At 36.8% G+C, this 17,857-nt stretch overlaps 1 protein-coding gene and 1 pseudogene across 1 annotated transcript; one reads left to right on the forward strand and one right to left on the reverse strand.

The window, feature by feature from the left end:
• The window catches only part of LOC144425084 (uncharacterized), an 80,023-nt pseudogene extending 73,603 nt beyond the window's left edge, over positions 1–6,420 (forward strand).
• On the reverse strand, positions 3,211–4,329 carry LOC120327788 (transcription factor Adf-1-like). The gene is made up of 4 exons (XM_039394147.2): positions 4,279–4,329; positions 3,935–4,072; positions 3,636–3,795; positions 3,211–3,442 (listed from the first exon to the last, which is right to left on the reverse strand). The coding sequence occupies exons 2-4, from the start codon at positions 4,068–4,070 to the stop codon at positions 3,211–3,213; spliced, it is 528 nt and encodes a 175-aa protein (XP_039250081.2). The 5' UTR covers positions 4,071–4,072; positions 4,279–4,329.
• Positions 6,421–17,857: the final 11,437 nt, after the last annotated feature.

The following is a 17,857-nucleotide window of genomic DNA, read 5'->3' on the forward strand; positions in this document are numbered from 1 at the left end:
GATAACTAAAGTTTAACACCAGTGGTCATGCAAAAAATAACCAGAATTCAATTGAATTCGCCATCTAGGAATACGCTCGCCACCGCATCTCTGATCATCCTGGTAGTTTCACAGGTTTCAATCCCATGCGGGGATAGTTATGTGATAGAGGATTGCAGTTCTACTCCCACCGAGGGTGGTTCACATGACCGCTGATCGGTTACGACCATTCCCCACCATCCAAGTCCATGCTTTTGAAAACAAATAACTGGCTCCCCCCCAGATAAATCTTATCCTAATGGTGCTTGTACAACTGATTCAAAATGTCTTTTTATTGTCATTGGTAAAAAAGATATGCTACCCGGAATCAAATTCATTCACGACTAGTGGCTGTGGTGGGATACGGATATAAATTTCACACTCCTTGATCGTTAGATTTTATGAAAACTCTTATCTGTATCCATTATCTTACAGATATGGGTGCGACCATGGAATAGATGGATGGCAAAGTATAAGTTGCAACAAGACCACAGTAGCACAAGACCTCAGCTTGCGTGACTTGATAAATACATCCTCAGTAGGCCTATCCATTTATTGATGCTTATCGTAATGACAAAGTAACTTGTCATTACTGTGGATTGGTGGAGATAAAGTGTCCATTGTGCTTTAACGAAATCAACTTCAAGACGACCCTATCAAGAAAAAAAAAATTGTTTCGGTGGGTCTGGTCGTGTAGGTTTCAGTCTAACGTTGGACACCGATACTACAACCAGATACAGTTGCCAATGAAACTTAAGCGAGGCATAATATTGCGACTTTGTGATCTGAAAGGAAATTCTGATGGGTAGCCGGCTAGCCGCAACCTTTTGTTTAAAGAATATTACGAGATACGACGTAAGAGTCTAAACTTTTATTTGAGAGGGGTGTAGCCCAAGCTAATTTGCAAATAGTATTCATGGTACCAAATGTATCACACACTTTACAGTAATTATAAATTATATTTGAAAAATAAAGCACATCAAAAATGTATTTTTAAAAAACAATTGGTTTTATCTGCAGATACTAGGTTGATATTGAGATTGACCATTTCAATGCTACATTTTCTTTAGTCAAAAGGCACACTTGATTCGCAAAAATTTGTGAATGCGCACAGTACACCAATTTGTCTAATGTTTTGATTCCATAGGCAGGAGGTTGTGGATCGGTGCTGCTCGGGATAGGATATTTTTGCCTCTAAATGCATATTACGTGTTTCACATGAATCCATCGTGCTCAGATTCGACTGTTTTCAAGGTCTGAAGGCTCCAACAGCCTTATTTTATGGGTACACAAGAGAATTTTCAGTGTGACATGCATGGGTCAGTTGGACTCACTAACCTCAAGATATCTATAAGCAAGGATAAGATAACCTGGAAGTAACATTCCATAATTTAGAGTAAAAAATGTATCTGCCTCCACAGCCCTTTCGAATGGAAGATATGATGCCTCGGGGGTAATTTCTATCAAATATTTTACAGTATGGTTCTAGTGAAAAGGGGTGTTGGCGGCTTTTTTTTAAAGTGTGGTAGGTCTAGTCGAAAGACACATTAAATGTTTATGCTAACAACTGCGAATTAATATTGCAACGCATACAAGTTAACAGGATTTGTTGAAATGGTCCTCCTTTTTGCCTTTCTTCAAAATCCTCCTTTTTCTAACTATTCTCTTCCTCTCTGGGGATGGCAAAATTCAAATATCGATGGGACATGTAAGCAGCTGATAATGGGTTATCTTCCCTTTTTCCTGAAAATAAATTAAACACTAATCATCATTTGACAGTGCCAAGTTTGTGTATCAGATCAGTAATAAATTACCTGCTAACTAACAAAACAATCAGACAACACCTTCTGACCATTAATGAAGATTTGTTTCAATTTAAAAAGCAACTATGCCTACCAAGTTTGTAGGATAGAATTTATCTGTGGTTGGGGACAGATTGCAAGGTGCAACATCGTACGATAACCATTCTATGTCGGGATTAGTTAGCCAGTTATTTGTTTTAGAAGCATGGACATGATGGTGGGGGATGTCGTAATCGACCAGCGGTCGTGTGAACCACCCTTAGTGGGAGGAGAGCTGCAATCCTCTCGCACATAACTATCCCCGCATGGGATTGGAACCTGTGAAACTCCCAGGGGTATCAGAGTTGCGGTGGCGAGCGTATTCTCAGAGAATTCAATTGAATTCTGGTTATTTTTTGCATTAGCACTGGCGTTAAACTTTAGTTATCTATTCAAATTTTCACACTTACTAATAGATTACCTGCTAACTAGGTAAACAATACTTTATGGCAATTATTGATTAATACCTTACACGAGTCAAGTCTGCAAGTAGGCCTACGCCTAAGCCTATCAATAACAGTAGTTTGTCATCTGCTTTTCATTGAAATGAGGGAGCTTATGAATATTTAAAAAAATTGATAACGGCACATCATGACTCACCATCAACGAAGTGCCGTCCGCAAACAGTGAAACACAAGTAAGATGGCTTCTGGACTTGACACCAAGCAGTCCTGCCAATAGATGATATCCACATTGCGCGACGTTCCGGATCTTTTGAAAACAGTGGAATATAGCTGAAGATCCATTTCGTTGTCTATGCTATACGTACAGCCAGCGGAACAATACGAAATAACCATTTTCAACAGCCAAACAAAACGGAAACGTATAATCCGACTTGCAACTGACAGGAGCCAAATGGACGTTTTTGTTTTATTGCCGTCCAGTAACAAGGTCACGTGACCCGTGCAAGTCCTCTATAGGTCGCACCACCGTATAGGTCGCACTATTAGTTTTGTGTTAAAAAAGTTTGATTTTGATTTGACTCGCACATAAGTCAAACTGAAAATCTACGGATTTAAAAAGCCCTTTTCCTAGATTTTTGCATAGGTATCTTCCTATTTTGTTTTTTTGTAGGGCGAAATATAATCAAAATATGTTAATGACGCTCATAATTTTATATGGTTAGAACCAGGTCAACTGTAATAGATGCGTGCGGCGTGTTACGATTTGTAGAAATGGCCTATATCCAAACTTTTGTAAAATCGTCTGTATGTCGAGCGGATAGGTCACACCTATATTTTTTTTAAAAAATAGGTAAAAAGTTGCGACCTATAGGCGAGTATATACGGTAGCTGTCTTGTCTATATGAGCATGCTATGCATACGCTCCTTTAATTCTACAACATAATAAACTAATCTCGATCACACCATATCATGTGTGACCGTAGATAAAACATGAAACAAAAACGATGTTCGAAAAGGTTAAAAAAATTACCATCCTTCTCCTCCTCAAGAATTTCCAAAATCCGCATGTCTTCTTCTTCCTTCCTTTTTTTTGGTGTCGGTGCGACAGAAGATGACCCAGACACTTCTTCCCCTTCTACCACAGCTGATAGAGTGACAAGTTCTAAATTTGAGGACGTTCTGAAATATGAAATAGAAAAGGTCCTGAAATAACTTCAAATTAATAAAGAATTTAACTTGTACCAAATTGAACAGATCATTTCAAAACATGTGATAGATATATCATTGAAATAGGCACACACTTTTCATCATAGTAACATATCACAGCTGCTCAATATTTACTCTCGTGCCGATTTTATGCAAAATAACTTACTTTCGATGCTGCACGAAGGAATCTAAAAAAGTCATGTGTTCAAATAGATGCCATTTATTCGTTGAAACGCCTCCGGGTGCCCCTGACTTCATGGTACTTTTATTTTTCATCTTGACGAATCTGTCTCGCAACGCCTTCCACTTCTCTCTTGCCTGCTGTCCTAAATAGCATTATCAGATTGTGGTGTTAGTTGAGCAAAGCAAGCTTTTATTTTCAATTTGGTGTACTTGAAAATATTTTAGACAACGTGATTTTGCCATCAAGATAAATCCAGCAATGCCATAATAAAAGTAACTAACCAGTAACATGGAGCAATGCTCCTATCTCCGCCCAATTGTTGGATTTGATATTAACATCACGATAATCGTGACGACTCATGTCATACAGACATGGTCTAGATTTCACCTCATTTATTAAAAGCTCTTCAAACGACATGACTGTGAAACAAAGTTTGTAATGAATTCAAAATACAATTGTTGTTAGAATTCATACCGGTATAGCAAATAGTAAAGACTACAATCCTTCACTAGTACTTGCAATCAATTTTATTCTGACCTAGATAACGGTACCTAATTTGGATATTTAACTTATAAATTACGATAAACGATACCTAATTTGATATTGCAGTTATAAAATGCGGTACCTTCTGATCTAAGCAGAATGTAAAACCACTTCCCACGGGAAGCAGCCGACACCGCCGCAAAAAAGCACGTGGAATTCGAAGGTCAGTCGCGCCGAAAAACGCTCAGCGAGAGAATCAGCAGCGGCACCGCGCGTCGTCGTTAGGTGCCGCGCTTTCAGTGTGAACTGCGTAACTTGAAACAATGGAGAGCGATCTCGAGCGCACTTCGCAACGCGTCGCGACGCATCCAGTGTAAACGCACCTTTATACTACTGCCGTGTATACCGGCCTTAACTGGTTCACATTTCTTTTTTGCAACAATGCAAAGCTATAGTCCAAGCCTGCACAACATACGGCCCGCGAAGCCTTTTATTGCGGCTCTCTAACTGGTTTCATGTGATGTTATTAAAGCTAAAGAAATTCGCTTTCTAGCAATATGTATTTGTGATGTGAGTGTCTTATAGTTTTATACAATTGTGTAAATGTGCGTAAAACGGGAGTCTACGGTGCGTGCGTGTTTGACCAAGGAATCTCGATTAGTCCATTGTGATGAACAATTGGTGGTTTGACAAGCATTTTCGCTTTCAGTTTATTTGACAGCAGTTAGTTTGTTGTGTAGCATATCGCAGTGTTCCAATAACTGAAAACAAGAAAAGAAAGATTGAAACTGAGAGCAGAGTGTTTAACTCAGATTGACAAATAAATACTTACCGTATTTACAGTAGTAAACTCGAAAATACTGTTTTTCGTTTGCCGAAACGTGGTTTTCAGTTCCAGAAGAATATAATCTTAGACGCCATTTTGAAACCAATCACCCGAACCTCGCTAAACTAACTGCAAATCAAAAAAGACCTAAAGCAGAAAGTTTACGTACCGATCTCCGCTCTGAACAATTTTTTTTTATTCTTCCAAACATTGATAGTGCTACTGCTACCAGAGTTAGCTTCAAAATTTCAAGGGAAGTTGCTGTTGCGGGAAAGAGTTTTACTGAAAGAGACTTCATTAAAAAATGCATGTTAAGTGCAGTTTCTTTAATCTGCCCATGTTCAAAAGTGAGATTAAAAAGCTATTATAGATTGTGTTACCAAAAAGCTATCCAATTATTTCAAAAAATTGGTTGGATTGTGCACTGACGGTGCTCCAGCTATGTGCGGAAAAAGAAATGGAGCTGCAGCTTTGCTAGAGGCTAACATTGAAAGAAAGATTATCACTCACCACTCACCAGTCACCACTGCATAATTCATCAGCAAGTTTTATGCAGCAAGGTTTTAAAATTTGATTATGTGATGTCGGTCGTTGTTTTGATTGTTAACTACCTCCGAACTAGAAAACTAAAACACCGCTTATTTAAATTTTTTCTGGAAGAAGTTGATGCAGAATTTGGCCACGTAGTGTATCATACCGCCGTAAGATGGCTATGTCGCGCAAATGTACTAAAACGGTTCATTTCTGTGAAAACTGAGACAACAACATTTTTGGAAACAAAGTCCCAAAGTATTTTTCGAGTTGAACGACTCTTCCTGGAATGAGCATTTATTTTTCCTTGGCGACATTACCTCACATTTAAACGACCTGAATATTAAGCTTCAAGGAAAAGGAAAACTGATCTTCGATTTCCTTGCTGCGGTAAACAGTTTCAAAGCAAAGTTAAGACTTTTCAAAAGTCAACTTGAAAGGAATGTTGATACATTTTCTTTTCTGCTCACAGCATACTTCGCCAGAGAGGCAATTGGTAGCAGGAATCTAATACGCTGAACACATCGAACTCCTCAATGAAAAATTCAACAACAGACTCACTCTTTTCAAGGTGAGAACTACATCTAAAAATTTGTGAAAACCCATTTTCAATCAATCCAGAAGAAGCACCTTCACGTTTACAAATGGAACTTATCGATTTGCAGACTTCATCTGTATACGAAAGTAAACATGGAGAAAGCAGTTTGCAAGACTTTTACAAGTGCGTGAACAAAGAAAGCTTTAAAAATTAACTTACTTTGGCAAAGCAAATTTTCAGATCATTTGGGAGCCCTTATATATGTGAACAAACAACGTTCCTCTATTACTGATGGGTATCTAGAAGATATATTAAAAATATCTAGTTCCAGCACCGTGCCGGATTATGCTGAGCTTGTTGCAAACCAAAGGTGTAACATTTCACATTAAACTGTATTTTGTGAAATTTTGTGTTTATTGTTGACTTGTTGTTAATGCTTGCAATGTATCTTACAATTTGATAATTCGCTATGATTCGTCCCTGCCTTGAGAAGGTTACTATTTCAAAAAAAACAGCTGAAAGCGGTTACTAGCTCTAATAAAAGATTCATGAAACAAAGCAATTAATAAGTTTTTTAGGCCAAAAAGTACTAGAAATAACAATTAGATGTTGTTAGTATGTTGGCAAAAAGGTAACGTTTTTTTTACATTTTTCACGATAACAAGACGTTACACCGCAACAGTGATAGTTACAACAGCATGCGGCCCGCGACAAGTAGTGCTGTGCTGTTATGGCCCATGTTCTGCATCGAGTTGTGCAGGCCTGCTATAGTCGTTTGCACTTCTGCTACAACTCCTTGTTTCTGTTCAATTTTTTTAATACTGTATTTCTGCAAGCTTAAGTTTTGCATGTGGTGGTCTTCACTGTACAATTTCAATACATTTACTGTGTCACAAGTTGCTAATATTTTATCACCCATTATGCCGTGAACATAGACTGTGGGTCTGTGGTTTTAATGTGATATTTCCACTAAAGCTCAGTTTCCACAAAAATGTTTTATGTCTGCTTTTAGAATGTATTTGGAATTCAAGATTCGAAAGTAATATTTTAGAATGTATTCGAAATAGTTCATTATTCGGATCACGAATGTCTCTTATTTTTTTCAACTATCGTCTCTAGAGAGCTCGAAGGTTATGGAGTATGCTTTCGGTATTATGGTATCTAGATTTGGATCATTCGCAGCAAATTCATCGATAGCGCCAAGGAATAAGATTGGGAGGCCAAGTGCGAGAATGCAGTGCAACTCAGAGGAAGAATTGAGCTAATATTTTTCAGCGACAGAATACAGATATGTATTTTCGAGTGGTCAAATCGTCTACGACATTCTGGGCAACACCTGATTAGAATTTGAAACGTAAAATTATTATTTGAAAAGTTTCAAATTTCATCATTTTTTTTCACCACCATTCATATATCAGAGGCTCTTTTTACCTTTTAGCAAAAGTAGTCTATCAAATTTACCCAGGAGGTGCCCATTTTTTAAAAGTTACGAAGTATCAAATTTCCTCATTCAATGTGGCAACTGCCCTAATTGGCGTATAGTTGTGATTTCGTAGCAATTTTAATTGTTAATATGGAAACACTCGAATACAAAAGCTATTTGGTTACTCACGACAGAAGATAGTGGTTTATCATAATCATAATTGCAACACATGCTGAACGAAAAATCTGGTTGAAAGAATTTATCTCATTAAAACTTCAGTTCTGGATCATGGATGAAGTAAGTTCATTTTCATATATCAAAATGAAGAAAAATTCAATAGGCTAGCACTTTTTTTTTTGCCTATTTGCGATCCAGGCAAATGTTATTTTCAACTTTCTTGCTCAATATAATTGCATAGAATATACTAATTGAGGACTGATCCTTACAAATTAAATGATAAGCACATGCATCACTTCAATGTAGACTCCATAGTTGCGTATGATTTTACTAAATAAAAAAAGAATTCCCATCGTTGTAGGCAATCGAAATATACTTATCAATAGTGGTGGCAAAATGAATGAAGAAAGTCTACCTAATATATTCATTTTTGACAAAAAATATGGAAAGAAATACCCCTGTTCTTTCCCGTCAATTGCTTTCAAATGTCTCTTATTTCTTTGGCAAACTTTGGTAGATAAATTAAAGCTAATCAACAAAGTTGCAGTATTTGATGTACGTTTGAGCTCTTTTGTGATGAAGGTTTTTGCTCAGAATTATCCCAAGTTTATAAATGATCCCCATTTATTTTCAGGTATCATTTTCGGACTATGAAGTTGTAGTCGGTCTATGGAATGTCAATAATAATCATTGGAACTTTTGGTATTGCCAACTTCGCTTTTCATTCTCTTGATTATCTACTTGAAAGTTATTTGAAATTGTATTTGTTAGGTGATCAACGTTACTGAGCGTATAGTATATTTAGTGGATTCAGTCAGAAGCAACTTGGAAGAGAGCCAACATGATGAAAGAAGCGTTGGGTATAATAAATGTTCAAACAATATGACAGATTTGATTACAGTAATTTATGTTTGTCATTATTTACCCTGATTTTCATATTTCAAGTGAATATCTGCAGGTAAGGGAATTAAGGAGACTATTTCAAGTTTTAAAAGGGGGAAAATAGAACATTCTGATCAAACTGATGGTTCCAACTGCGGAGCGTTTGTCATGAAGGTGAGGTTATAGGTCATAGGATATTTTGAGCCAATCTCAATGAGCATAATAAAATACTAAATGTTTTGTTCAGATTGGAGTAAACTTTTTGCCTAAGAGTTTTGATGGAGTTAATTTTCAATCAACAATAAAAGATATATCTCGATGCAGGTTACAAATATCTGATATTTCCGGAATGGAGGGAATAAACCAGTTCGAATTTCAAGGACTTATTTCACAATCGTATATCATTTCACTTCGGATTCCATGTAATCTGTGTAGCATTTTAAAATTCTCGGTACACGAACGGATGTTATGTGCATGTTTTTTGACATTTTCGTGTACCGACCGAATCAATAGATATACCATCCGAAATAAATATATTCTATCTAAGTCACGTGTATGTTTAACTAATTGAACTTAAAAATCGTTAAAATGGAATTCAAGCGCTTTATGGGTGACAATTCTGTGTTGAACTACTTTTTCAATTTGCAAAGGGCAAAATGCAAAACGTGTGAACACAAAATTTCTTTTATTAAAGGTGGATCCAATGGTGGTATGAGAAATCACATGCAGTTTAAACATAAGATTGTTGTCAAGGCAGGAAAAATCTGTCACGGCAGTCATCTCTGCATGTACGATGCTAAGAATCTCTAGAAATAGTTCTTGCAGAGTTAGCTACAGTGAGAGACAGGAATTTGAGCAAGAGGGTACTAGTACTACTAGCTACCACAAACAGTGCAAACTGTTAAAAGCATTATCATGACATTTTTCAATTACTGTAAAGCGAGACAAAGAAAATGATTGAAATGAACAGAGAAGCTGAAATTTTTTTTTTATGTATTACTCTTTACGAATATATGTCACGGATTTTATTATCCGTGTGTTTTCGTGGAGTTTATTTTTTGTATTTACCTTTATGCTCATTCCAAGGACCCTTAATTTGAATAATTTTATCCGGGTTTGCTTACTATGAGACTCCGACCAGCCAAGAGTCGCGAGAGAAAATTGGTTCGCTCTTTTTTTTGCTGGGAAGGCTGGACACCGCCTGTTTTTTCTGCGTTCACTGTATTAAGTTAAAGAGTTGTCGTACAATAAAACAACGGGGCTCCCGAAGTATGCGAACCAAGATGGCGGACATCGGAATGTAATGTGTACTAGGTTAGGGTTAGGCCATAATTTTAGGTATAAATACTACGGGAGGCTCTTGGCTAGTCTTCGAACTGATAATAGGACTAAAATAAGGAAAATTGGAAAAAAATTATCGCCTAACCCTAACCTGTTACCCATGTTACGTTCCGATGTCCGCCATCTTGGTTCGCATACTTCGGGAGCACCAAAACAACAAATCCGGAACCTTCTGATTGATTAACACACAGTACAATATCTAAACTGTGACATATACGAGCTTAAGATACATGAACTCAAATCTGCACTACGATTTAATTTAGGAATGGGTTGTTCCGTAAAAGTCTAATCAAGTATGAAATTCTGCAAAAGCACACCAAGGAACAAATTAAGACGGAGGTGAAGTTGATTCTGGATTCGAATACCAGATGGAATATTTTTTTCGAGATGATTAGAACGTTTATTAGAGTTGAGAAATGTATCATAATGGCGCTTGTTGGACTCTAGGTTTCTATTGCTGTTACAGAAGGAGAAATTAAAATTCTCAAAGATCTGGTTGCGGCCCTTGAACCTGTCAAACACGCTGTAGATGGATGCTACAAGTCTTTTGTTGTATGGGTTTGAACAACAATTGCATTTTGAATTTTTTTTAAACTTTGATATCTCTACTCATACTGCTATAGTTTCACAGTCATGTCTTTTGAAGAATAAATTAGATTTATTTTAACAAGAAATAGCTTTGTCCAAAAAATGCTTGTTTTGCTCAACTAACAACACAGTACTATTTAGGACAACAGGAAAAAAAGAGGTGGTAGGCGTTGAGAGATAGATTCGTCAAAATTGAGAACAAAAATGAAAGTACAGGATCCGGATGCGTTTTAATAAACAACAAGTGGAATCTTTACTGCAATATGAGTTTTTAGATTCGTTCGTGCAACATCGAACGTAAGTTATTTTGAATAAAATTGATACGAGAGGAAATTTATTTGTTTTTATCAATCATTTTTATTTTATCTTCTCTTATTCTGATTATGGAGTCGAAATGAACTTATCTTATCTGTGATATCTTACTATTATAAAAATTGTGTGTCTATTTTAATGACATATCGAACCTATGTTTGGAAATGATCAGTTGGTATGGTATAAATTCTTTATTAATTTAAAGATGTTTCAGTTTTTTTCTATTCAGAATGTTGTCAAATCTCGATCTTTATCAGCTTGTGGTAGAAGTGGCTGGGTCATCGAAGGAGATTTCTGTAGCACAAACACCAAATAAGGAAGGAGGAAGTCAATATGATGATTTTAAAAATTCTGGAAGAGGATAAGGATGGTAACTTTTCGACATTTTCACTATCAACTTAATTTCATGTTTTACGCATCATGTGATCGAAATTAAATTAGTATTTTTGGCGAATTAAAAGAGCGTATGCATAGCATGCTGATATAAATAAGCAATGTGGTAATCTATTATTGAATGTGGTCATAAATCCCAACTACGTATTTGTATTTTTAGATGACCCAGACAAACAGTTCCTTCTTTCGCTTCTACCACAGCTAAAAAAAAATGTCTTCTGAGCTTGCTTCTGAATTGTACCGAATTAGTAGTCTGTCAGATTTCAAGAATCATCGTTTGGCATCGAGACAAAATCAAAAGTTAGAATCATCGAATCACGATTCAAAAATTTGCCAGAAGTCAACGTTGTTAACACTTATCGAATAAATGCACAGATAGATAAACCAAAAGGAATGATTGCCTGACAGCGGTTCAAAAAATCTGTCACACCTCCAAGATACAGCGTTTGGCATCAAGACAAAGGATAAAATTACCGAATCGCGGTTGAATAACCAAACTGACCTTTAAAACGGCATTGTTACTCATCAAAGCAAATTAAAAAATTCCGGTTCAAATATTAGTCAGAATTAACCATTTTTCGGATCTTCATGAATCATCGTTTGGCATCAAAACAAAAAAATCAGAATCGAATTCGGCTTTGTTTGACGAAAAGAATTAATAAAATTAGCCTTGCGGCTCACACTAATTTTAACAAAGAACGATGAAAAAATCTGAATCGATCAAAAAGGACAAACTAAAGAGTGCCTAGTAACTTTAATAAAGTTGATTATGATTTGATAACCGGTAGCACATTCAAGAAACATTGTTTGGGGAGTCAAAATTATAACTTATCGATATTTCCCATAAATACTCTCATTACCTACACACAGACAAAATAGCTATTCAGGCCTTTAAAAAACATTACCAATTAATGTGGAGGCCAAATTATTTGAAAAAGATAAATACTATTTAGTCCTATATTGAATTATTAATATTTGTTTAGACGAAGACAAATTACAAATATTAATGGAGCACCAAATCAGACTACCAAGAAATATCGTTCGGCACTGAGACGAAACAAAAGTTTTCAATTTAGCCGACACTCACGTTCGAATAGCAAAGTAAGACAGTCGTGAACGTAATACTGTATAATAGCAATCATAGTTTGAGAGCAACATAGAAGAAAATCTTCCGGCTCGAAGACGTGGTTCTGTTATAAAACTATAAGTTGGTCCAGCGTGATTTTAAAAAATCTGGCATTGAGAGGTATCGTATTCTCTTGTGTTAATTATTTTCTTCAAGTATCGGTGACCTATCAAAGTGTCAGGCGATGGATGGTGTTTCTCCATACTTCCAATATAGTGTATATTATGCTAAATTAAAAGTAACCGACTGTTAGTTTTATTCCGTAGACCCGTAATAAGATTACAAAGACAATTTTGATCTCTAGGCTTATTTAGATGGAAATTTAAAAATTGCCAGAGAAAATGTTGAGCAATATGTGTAGCCTACATTGTTGTACAAGATACCCTCAATATTAATTCGTGAAGTTCAAATTACATAATTTTCGGGTCTCCAAGTGCGGTAACCCGAGTGAATCGTGTATATCCACTTCATCTTCGTTTTCCTGATAAGAATATTTGATAGACTGAAACATCGTACCGGTACATCTATCTGTAATTATAAACTGTCTCATCAGTGGCGTAGCAGAACTCTCGTGGGCCCCCCCGCAAAAATATTTCGTGGAAATGACCCTAAACACTATCGGACATAAGCTAAGACAACAATTTTTTTTATTTCGTCGAAAAGCATAACATGTCGGTATAAAAAGGCAATGGTAGCCTAAAATTTACGCTTTCGCGTTAGCAAACTCATTTAATTTTGGTTTGAATATCTTGTTATATTCGTTACTACAATTTTTTCATACGTTCTTCCTCTTCTGCGTTTATGTGCGCCACTGGGGGGTTTTGCTTTCGACATCATTCTGACGGTTCCATTACATTTGAACCCACGTACATTTGAACCCATGACAATTGCACCTGTATGCTATTGCACCTATGGAATTTTTTTTGTTTCACGGATAGTTGAACCCATACTAACCCTAACCCATGGGTTTTAGCACCCGCATATAGATTGAACCCGTGGATATAAGCATGGGTTCAAATGTACATGGGTTCAAATGTACGGTCACCCATTCTGACAGCCTTCGTATTTGTGCCGGTGCGATCAAACCACACTAAGTCGAAAATCGACGACTCCCAGTCATTGTTACGTAACACAACGATCTGAGCAAAACTAACATCAACATTATGAGATGTGCATTACTGGTTTTGCAATGCAGTTTTTGGTTTCGCGGCTTAAATTTATAAATTCTAACCGCTTGGGGCCTCGCTGCACTGTGGGTCCCCCCGCGGCCGCGGATGCTACGGCACTGTGTCTCATCCACATGTTATGATTATTTCATCAGAGTTCATGAAGAGAAGTTAGCCCAGGATGATTCGAATATATCTTGCATAAAGAGAATATATCTTGTGTAATTGTTCTATGTTGATATATGTTCGGTCATTTCTTGTTTGATTTTTATTAGATTGCCACGCGATGACGAATGGGAGTTACCAGTATATTATAGAAGGTATATTATATCATCGACCAAGTGCTAGTTTATGATCAATATTCTGTGTGCATCTAATGAGAAAATTTTTTTGATTTGCTTGCATGAACAATTTTGTCACGCGATTTCTAGGCTAATCTCTTCGTGGATAAAACGCGATAGGCCATAGAACGGTATAAGGTTGTAGGCGCATTTTAAAATTTCATAACTATTTTGAAAATGGCTGTTTGAAACGTTTCAGTCTAAAACATACTAAAATACAACTCCGACCGTCAAGTAAGGTAACCATAGGATCGGCATTGCAAAGAGACAGGTAAGTTTTATTTATTCATCAGTGAAAATTAAAATCACATTACGATACAGAAGCAAAAGATTGTTATTCACGGATGAAGAGAGTCACAGAATAACTCAAGAGGTCATCTAGAAGTGACACCCTATAAAGTATTACAAACTGTTAATTAAAGATGAACAATAAAAAACTATATTAGTCATTTGTTTATAGTGGGGTATTGCTTTTACATTTTGAATGTCACGAAGCTGTTGTTGGAATTGAGCACAACTAGTGACAAAACTTATTATGATACAAGGGCAAATAAATCCAGATTTGAGAAAAGAATTTTTTCACTTCAAATTGTATGTATACATATGGACATTGAATCAAAATAAAGTAGTGGTATCCCTGGACATTGTTTGTTTACCTCACCCTCAATAAGGATTCGTGGTAATCCGAGTTACATAATTTTCGAGTCTCCAGTGAAGTAATCACATTACCTGAGTTAATCGTGTTTTATCCATTACATCGTTTCTATATAGGCCGCGAGACGAGGCCGTTTATCTTTCAGGTTCGTAGCGCACATTAGGGGACTTCCTGAAAATAAATTTAAAATGGGACGCCATGCTTCCCGGACTAGCACGAGGCCTGTTTGTCGCCAATTGTGTGACAAATTGACAACCCAGTGTCGCCGAAGTATGGCCGAGATCGCCATGGCGACCAATTTAGTCGCAATTTTGATCCGTTCTGCGGAACGATCCGATGAAGCTCACGGAACAGAGTTTGAGAAACGCTGTTCTATATATTGGATTTGTACTAAAAGAGAAGTAATAAAACAATTTCAAAACAATATTATTGAAGGCAATATGTTAGGCCATCTAAGAATAGATGGGCGGTATCACGTTGCAGATAGCTGCGCAAACTACCATAATCGTCTGATGGGTATTTGATACCGCAAGATTTTAATTCTTGTTCAGGCGCTCCCATTGCTGTTCGCTCTATCACAGTACGCCTATTTGCTATATTTTTCGTCGCTGTAACATCCTTTGTTCGTTCCTTCCTTCTAATCTAAGAGATTTATGTGATAAATGAGAATCAATAATTCAGCTTATGACAAATAAAATGGATAGAAAAAATTTGCTGTTGTGACAGATTTGAACCATCTCAATGCGACCTAATTTTGCGGCTCTCAACTCATATCTGCTGTAATATGTGAACCACCGTGTTATTGTGTGAATAGTCTGATAGGTATTTCAGACTGCGAGATTTTGATTTTCAGACATTCTATGGATTTCTGAAAACTCAGTGCGCCCATTTTCTATATATTTTCGTTGCTCAAACATCACTTATCGGCATTTATTCCTTTCCTTGTTTTCCTGAATTCATCAGGAGATCTGCGTGGCAAATGGAAAGCTCATCTCTGGTAAGATACTTCTCTTTCAGCCATTACCTATTCCTCGAGTTCTGATAAATTAAAAAAAAAATGTGCTTGTCACTTGCTCCACCACCCCGAACACGAGACAGAATATTGAACATTGCATTCGGATGAACATTCAGGAGATATTTTGCAGTGTTGTGGTTTTGATACCCACTCTAATGCAGGCTCTTTGAAGTCGCAATAAACAACACAGTACAATCGAAAACCCACCTGACTTTGTTATGTGGTCCATTTTTTTGTTAAACTCATAAGATGACAGCGTGGTAAATTATTAATCTAAGTTTCATCTCGTGTGGCAAAACTTTCAACGTATTTCTGGAAACCTTTGAATGAGGGAAACACGAACTCTTTGTGCTCTGCAGTTAACAACCCAAGCCTTGATCTTGCTGAAGTAATGACGATTTGTTGACTAAAACTCCGTTTATGCGATTGGGTGGACATGTTACTCGTAGAACTGATAAAATGTTTGTTTGGCGCCATGCTTTTTATAAGGTTTGCGACTTCGACCAAGAATTGGAGTGGAACCAGTCTAAAATGTCACAGACTTGTCCGAGTATAATGGTGGTAAAGCAGTATCCTGAGACCTACCGATATGCACATTTGAGTTTGACGACTTCGGATCCAATTTTTATACTATCTTCATTAATAATACGCACAAAACTTTTTTAGGTTTCAAATGGAACATTGCCACAACCTATACACCTATATCTTTCAAAGATGTATGTATGTATATACATCAGGGGTTTACGGTATGAAATCTAATTGGGCCAATAGAATAAAAAATTAGAGACCACAAGTAGAAAAAAAAGATTAGGGCTTCTGACCACCCAATTTTGCTTTCATTGCTTTGCGAAGGCCAATTTAATAATCTTTTTGGTGGTTGAACTGATCATTCTGCCTCTCGATTTTTGGTAGCAATGGATTTTTAAATAATATACCGAGATTTTCTCGATCTGATCCAAAGTATTAATATATCCCAAAGCAATGTTTAAATTATTCAGATTAATATTGTCCAAAACATTGAACAAATTTCATCAGGCTTATCAATGAAGTACGCAAGTACATTGTTCGGTATCGTACTGCCCTATGTGCCCATTCACATCTGTTCACACCACTGCGTTATATTTTAATTGTTTAAGTACGCGTGCCTTGGGGCCCGTTCACATATGTTCACACTATTGCGTTGACGCACCTTCAAACCTTGTTTGTTTAACTTAATCGTGCGTTGCTGCGTTAACGGATTTGCGTCAACGCAGTGCGTTCTTAGAAGAGAATTCTTTTTGCGTTGACGCTGCGTTGGTCGCCTTTTTTGAATTCTGATTTGGCGCTCTCGCCGTATGACTTCGGTTTGTGATGGTTCGACAGTACGGTACTCATTGCACAGCTGTATGTGTACAACGTTGTAAGTTTACCGTACCCATACAACCAGAGTGCAGGTACCGTTCGGTATGTGGTTCCTACTTTGTGTACAGTAGACTAGATTATGCGCACAAACTAAAAGGGATCGTACCGGTACGGCGTATCATTACCGTACCAGTACTGCAGGTCTGTAGCGGTACCGGCACCGTATGCTGTGTATTCACATGCTGACATGTGATATTTATTTTTAGATTTGTCTTTAAAATATCCTTAATCAATTCAGCCTTGTTTAAACTGCAACATGAGTCATCTGAGTATATCAAATCAGCAAAAACTTGGAGTTATGCTGTGGGCAAAGCGCCGCCGTGAAAAAGAAAGCAATACCGGTAAGGGGTACACAAAATTCACGGCGATGGTGGGTGCATCCAATCCTGAGAAAGCGAGAGCAAGCCGGTGAGTCTTTGAACAAGCTCGTAAGGTCTGGTACCGAACGATACATACCGAAAATTGAGGTTTTAACGCCCGGTCTTGATTGGTTAGTGAGTATGTTTAAAAAAAAGCGCCCGGGCTATTAAACGAGCAAATACGGTAAGTAAAGTGACATATTTTCTATTTAAATTCATGCTGCCCCAGGAAGCACAGTAGCAATATTCTAAATAGACATTTGGTAAGTGATTTGGATTTTTTATGTTTGTCTGCCTGTTAATTGTCGTACTGTGTATTGATTGCTGTACTTTATGTATATGTGATTATGACAGAAAATTGCTTTTTAAATTTTTTCAACAGGAGTGAGCTAATATTTCATGTATTTGTCGAGAAGATGTCTAGTTCTTTTGTGTTATTTTCTGCCATGGTACGTGTACTCTTCCTTTCTTTATGTGTTATTGGTTTGTGTGAACTTTTTTTTTTTTTATAATATTTTATCCAATTTGCATAGATGTTTTTACTAACAAATTGAAATTATAACTAAATCTAAATGTGAATAAAGCAGGTATTAGAAGGATTTTCACCATTTCTTTGTATTCAGTTAATATTTGACACATTCTGATTG

Source organism: Styela clava, chromosome 7, assembly GCF_964204865.1.
Source record: "Styela clava chromosome 7, kaStyClav1.hap1.2, whole genome shotgun sequence".
NCBI lineage: Eukaryota > Metazoa > Chordata > Ascidiacea > Stolidobranchia > Styelidae > Styela > Styela clava.

Coding starts and splice junctions, on each gene's coding strand:
- LOC120327788 (XM_039394147.2), bottom strand. CDS start 4,070: ATGTCGTTTGAAGAGCTTTTAATAAATGAGGTGAAATCTAGACCATGT. Junction 3,796..3,934: donor AGCATTGCTCCATGTTACTG/GTTAGTTACTTT, acceptor AATGCTATTTAG/GACAGCAGGCAAGAGAGAAG. Junction 3,443..3,635: donor TCCTTCGTGCAGCATCGAAA/GTAAGTTATTTT, acceptor TTCATATTTCAG/AACGTCCTCAAATTTAGAAC.